The following is a 6248-nucleotide window of genomic DNA, read 5'->3' as shown; positions in this document are numbered from 1 at the left end:
GCAACGGAATCCTTTGAGGCACATATTATATATATATAAGCACACATCGACGAACTTCACACGGCTTGCGTATTATCCTCTATGTACCGTACGAGGTAAGCACTTTGCCTTACGCTTTTCTTCTGCTCCGTCTGTCGCGGCATTCCTTCGTTCCAATCGTATAGGTCTGCACTGTGTGTGTATGTATACATGTGACTTGGGCCGATCTTACAGAGACAGCACACACACTCACAGTCACCTCACGCACACGCTTGTGTTGGTAAAGGTGAGGCGAGGCGAGGCGAGGCCGAGTCGCCTACAGTAGAAAGATCGATCGTTTCATTATTAAGTATATATACCGTCCGCTCTGGCACCAAGAAAAGCCACTGACGTGGCGCAGTGGTTTTCATCACTGAGCCAGAACTTTGTTTTCCTTTGCTGTGGTTTCAGCTGTTCTGGGAAGGATACACTGACTGACTAAATGATTTTTACGTCCTCTCAGGACTCTCATCTTCTTCTTTTTCGTTCGTGAACTGACGCTCCCACGTTTTTGCACGAGTGGGTTTTTACGTGTATGACCGTTTTTACCCCGCCATTCAGGCAGCCATACGCCGCTTTCGGGGGACTGTCAGGACCACTATATTGGCCTATACAATAGGCCAATGTAGACTGGTAGACGGGTAGTATGCGGCTATGGAAGGGAAGGATACATTGAAAGGAGGTGAGAATGGGGATTGCGGAGGATTGTTGGTGGTGGGGGACGGGGGGGGGGGGGGGGGGGGAGGAATTGATCGATCTCTGAAGCACGTGTCGAGTCAGGGAAGGTGACACTGAGGACTGACTGAGGAATGTCGGTATCCGGCTCTCGTTGCTGTCATCTTTACCTTCATCTGCCACGTGTAATTTATTTGTTCAACCGTCCCTCGCAGGATCAGTCGCATGTCAAGTCGTTCTGCAGTTTTAACATAGATCACTGTGTTGTCAGATTATACTTTTACTTCAACACCAAAATTAATTAGTCAGTCCAAGACGTGACATTCGTGCAAGCCCATCGTACGATTCACTAAACTTAGAAGAAAATTAAACTTAAAGGGATAATATCCTCAGAAAAAAAGGCCCTCATGTTGCTTCCAAGACGCTGGCGGCATGACGACTAGCGTCCTCTATCACGCGGCGGCTTAGCAACAAGCATCACCTACTACTGATCTGAAAATAAGATCAGTGTCACGTACACAAACAAGGGAAGTTACTCAGTGGAAGTAATCCAAACCAAAACCTCACAAAGAGTGCTGTAGCTTCCCTTGCCTATATATTCTACGACATTTAATAAGGTTTGAAAACACTTAACTGTTGCGAAGTGAAGGCAGTCCTCCCGCGGGATACACTTATATATATTTGCAACGCAGAACCTTATGGTATAACTTTGGAAGCAATCTGAGTGTCTTTTTTCTAACACAAATTGAGAGTATTTTTCTACTTGAATCCATACCCTGAGATCTCCCCTTCCCTCTCCCCCCCCCCCCCCCTGAATTAACGTCACAATGGTGTAAATTGCCAAATTTGTATAAATAATAAAGTCTCCCTCAGCCCAAACTGGCCAGGCTGTTGAATAGAGGCATGTGTTCAAGTTGTAAAAGTCTGGACAGACCTGTGATGGCTGCCCTGATGGCATCTATCTGGAGGAAAATAAGCATTAAGTACCTCATTGATGCAAAAATGCGTAATTCAGCCGTGGTTTTGTTTTATTACAGGTGTGTGTGTGTGCGTGGGTGTTTTTGTGTGAATGTGTTTTCTGTTATGTTTTTTTCTGTTTGTTTGTTTGTTTGTTTGTTTGTTTATTTGTTGCTTAACGTCCAGCCGACTACGCAGAGCCATATCAGGACGAGGAAGGGGGGGATGAAGGGGGCCACTTGTCAAGCGATTCCTGTTTACAAATGCACTAACCCATTACTTGTGTCCCAGCAGGCTTTAGTAAAACTAAATTAATACCTACTGGAAGATTACCAGTTTCCAGTATGTTAAAATAGGCTTAACCTATCTACTGCTGGACTTACATCAGAACACTAACAGATTAAACTATACATGAATCGCGAGACAAGCGGCAAGAGAAGAGATTTTTGGAAAAAATACAGGTGAATGAGCAAGAAGGCAGAAAAAAGAAAATAATTCATGAAGAAAAAGAGAGCATGACAGGAAAGAGGAACCAAAAATCTACCCAACAGCAAACTAGAAAGCTCCTGCGGTTCCAAAAACAGGAGGGGCCTTTAATTTCATAACCGCAGTGCCCCACTGCGGGTTTTTTTTTCTGTGTTTGTGTGTGTGTGCGCATGCATTTTTGAGCGTGTGTGTGCGTGCATAATAGTTCTGTGCATGCACATAAGAGTGTGTGTTTGCATTCACACGTATGTTTGTCTCTGCCTGCCAATGTATGCATATATCTGTGCGTGTGTGAGTGTGTACTTGTGCAAACACAGGCATTCACATGGTTGCAATGCCAGCGATTATTGTGTCATTAACTACAATTTATGAAATTGTTTCAAACAAAACTCACTTCACACAACCGAAACCACACACACACACACACACACACACACACAACACACACACACACACAACACACACACACACACACACACACAAACACACACAACACACACACACACACACACAACACACCCACACACATAAAAAACAAACAATGCTGCTTAAAAAAAATGGCTGTATTTGTATACTCACACATTTTTAAAAACAGACTTGAAACCAAGAAAATGTCTCAGTTCATTCAAACATCACTTTCTCAAAATACTGTGTCAAGCTGGCAGAAAAAGAAATACAGCCAACAATTAATACACATGGTCTGGAAAATCTTATAAATTAAGACTGTGAAAATAAGAAGGACGGAAGAAAACTGTATTGTATCAAAAACACACGATTACACAGATTCCATACAAAAGGTAACAAAAAAGTCAGTCATCCTTGAACTGATCACTATGATAGACAAACTTTGGAAATACACGTAGCTCAGTTAGGTTTTAATGGGCTGTGGAATAGTTGCTTTGCCTACTTTTTCTTGTTTTTCAACAAAAACACTGAGGCACGATACACATATTGTGGGCTTGCCTCAGTGTTTCTATGGAAACAAGGATAAGCAACTCTTCCACATTCCACACAATTTTGAAGGATTTCCAAACATTGTCTATTCACACACAACTATTTTCTACAAGCACATCCTTCTGGAACATAAAGGGGCAAGCATTCACACACTGTATAAGTCATGTTTCAATTGACTTTTCTAGGAGAGCGAACACTCTGATATAAAAACAAGCTGAAGTCGGATGTGCTGGGCCTGACTTGTCAGGCGCGTAACGGCAGCACAACGCATCTACGCTCACATGACAGACAGTCTGAGCGAACGATGAAGAAGAAGAAAAAATTGACTTTTCCATGCTTCGACACAAAAAGAGAAAAAAGTCGAACCTGTCCTGACAACCACTTCTTTCTTTCTGTATTTGGTGTTTAATGTTGTTTTCAACCATTCAAGGTTACATCGCGACGGGGAAAGGGGGGAGATGGGATAGAGCCACTTGTCAATTGTTTCTTGTTCACAAAAGCACTAATCAAAAATTTGCTCCAGGGGCTTGCAACGTAGTACAATGTATTACCTTACTGGGAGAATGCAAGTTTCCAGTACAAAGGACTTAACATTTCTTACATACTGCTTGACTAAAATCTTTACAAAAATTGACTATATTCTATACAAGAAACACTTAACAAGGGTAAAAGGAGAAACAGAATCCGTTAGTCGCCTCTTACGACATGCTGGGGAGCATCGGGTAATTTCTTCCCCCTAACCCGCGGGGAGTACGTCCCAAAAGGATCTACAATGAGGTTTTTTTCTGTAAAATTCACTTCTCCTCTGTCTCTTTTGTGGTCGTTATAGACAGGTTCAACTGTATCTCCGTTACCTTGGCAATCACATTACACATGAATCAGACACCAAAAGAAACAAATATATCTCAATTACATCTTCAAAATATTCAGAATGAATAATTAATTCATTACAAAAGTATATCACTGGTTATTGGTGCAAATATTATGATACATTTTAATCACAGTAGTGCTTTGATCAACCCAGTGAAAGAAACAATTCGACTTGGACGGACACTGGGTTGCCGTAAAGTAAATAGAAATAGATATATTATTTTTTTTTAAAGTGACAAATATATCAGTAAACCCTGAAACTAAACTAACCTTAAACATATAAAAATATGCACCAAAAGGGTAATAAAAATGCACATACAGTGAAAGCAATGTTAATATGAACAGATATAACCTTTCAACAACAACAAAATAAATAAAAACTTGCCTTCTTGACAATTAAACAAGTTCAGCTCATGCAGTTCTCAAAAATCAGTGATAAGCGGAATGTAAATATGACAAAATATGATATAAACATCTCAGGCAGGCTAGAACAAAATTAAGAAATAGAGGATGTCCGGTGTAAAAACTCAGTTAAGTTTTTATGGCTTGTGAAAGAGTTTCTCTCCCTGATTGGTCCTTGCTTTTTTCATAGTTACATTGAGGAAAGCTACAATATTAGAACACTTTTTTGTTTGTTTGACAATCTGCACATCGGACCTCACAATCGGCATTGCTGATATGATCGCGTCGCACAAATCAAGCGACCACACTTGGAGACAACATCACTTGTAGCTTGCCCCAATGTTTCCAAGAAAAAGCAACTCTTTCACAACCCATAAAAACCTGTTATTTCCATAAGTCATCTATTTACACAAGCATGTACATTTTTCAATTAAATTCATAATGCATCCAGGCACATAAGTCTATTATTAAGGCAACAAAAAGATACAAATTATATCATTAAGTACAGTACAAAATCCAATAATGTTGCATCATGCAAACTAGAATCACATCAGTTGATCCGAGTTAGTCAGCTACACCAAACTAATGTTTGCGTAGACACTCAGCCCTGCTCTTCAAATAATGAAAAGCTTGATGCTAAAAAAAGATGAGTTTTAACATAAATTATGCTAAAAATACTTTGAAAATAGGGTAATACATCTTCAAAAGCATGTATTAAAATAGTAAATTAGCCCATATAGGTTAATGTACAACATAAAAATACCGGTCACATTTTAAGTTTGGTCACACTTTTTAAAGTAAAACAATGTGCATTAATAATCACAAATCAGCAGAATTAGAACTTTAACAGGTGCAAAGGGCATTTCTACAGTAATTTATTATCTCTAATTTATCTCAGTTTTAATGACATAAACATCAACCAACAATAAATACATGCATGCCTCCGCGAAATCTCTTGCATACAGCGTTACCGGTCAACTAACACACGTCTAGAATTGTTAAAATCTGAATCAATAACACCATGAAAACAGGTGTCATGGTTACAGTATATGCTTCTACCAATGATCTACCAAGGCAATGTACAAGGCTATGATTCACATCTGTTTTCGTGGTTGTTATCTCCCTTTTTACACTAGTTTGAAGTTCATGCAGAAGCATCATGAATCGGAAGTATTCAGGCCAGAAGAAAAGCTGTCTTCAGTTGGGAGCCCACGCCATGACTACCTTGTTGAAAGCCACAAACACTCCCTTGCTGGGTTTGCTGCACACATTAAAAAGAAAGAACATAAAAATATGTTAGTCTCCAAAAATGTGAGAAAACCCGGTCTTAAACAGGAGAAACCCCTACAGTTTTTAGCACATTATTGGTATACCAATTCTGTGCTAATCCTATGCTAAAAATGTACTAAATGTACCAATTGTATACTACAAATGTGCCACGAACAACCATTGGTACATTTGTGGTATACCACAAAATGTGCTACAGGTTTCAATCCTATGCTAGAAATGTGCCAATCATGGACTTTGTCATTTTATTCTATACCAGAAATGTGCTAACGAACAACTGTGTGCTCTTTGCATGTGCTAGAAATGTGCCAATCATGGACTTAGTTATTTTCTTACGCGCTAGAAATGTGCCAATCACAGACTTAGTTATTTTATTATGTGCTACAAATGTGCCAATCATGGACTTAGCTATTTTCTTGTGTGCTACAAATATGCCAATGAAATACTTTGTCATTTTTGTGTGCTAGTAAAGACTTAGTTTTTTTCACAGTATGCTACAAATATGCCAATCTTGGACTTAGCAGAATTTTGCATAAACTAAAGAAACTGTCACAGTAAAAATTAAGTACAAAAAAAATAGGATACAGGGTAAAAACACT

At 39.3% G+C, this 6248-nt stretch overlaps 2 protein-coding genes across 4 annotated transcripts in view; both read right to left on the bottom strand.

The window, feature by feature from the left end:
• The window catches only part of LOC138960831 (uncharacterized), a 21778-nt gene extending 21600 nt beyond the window's left edge, over window positions 1-178 (bottom strand). Inside the window, exon 1 of the mRNA XM_070332478.1 lies at window positions 1-178. This exon is cut by the window's left edge and continues 280 nt beyond it. The gene's annotated coding sequence lies outside the window, so the exon portion shown is untranslated.
• Window positions 179-2684: 2506 nt separating this feature from the next.
• The window catches only part of LOC138961438 (serine-rich adhesin for platelets-like), a 101840-nt gene continuing 98276 nt past the window's right edge, over window positions 2685-6248 (bottom strand). For all 3 annotated transcript variants that reach the window (XM_070333085.1, XM_070333087.1, XM_070333086.1), the window contains one exon: window positions 2685-5623. In XM_070333085.1, coding sequence (XP_070189186.1) covers window positions 5560-5623 — 64 coding nt within the window. In that variant the 3' untranslated portion in view covers window positions 2685-5559. The remainder of the gene's footprint in view (window positions 5624-6248) is intronic.

The sequence above is a fragment of the Littorina saxatilis genome, linkage group LG3 (genome assembly GCF_037325665.1).
Source record: "Littorina saxatilis isolate snail1 linkage group LG3, US_GU_Lsax_2.0, whole genome shotgun sequence".
NCBI classification, from domain to species: domain Eukaryota; kingdom Metazoa; phylum Mollusca; class Gastropoda; order Littorinimorpha; family Littorinidae; genus Littorina; species Littorina saxatilis.
Note: the sequence above shows the minus strand (reverse complement) of the source record. Positions and strands in the feature narration are given on the sequence as shown.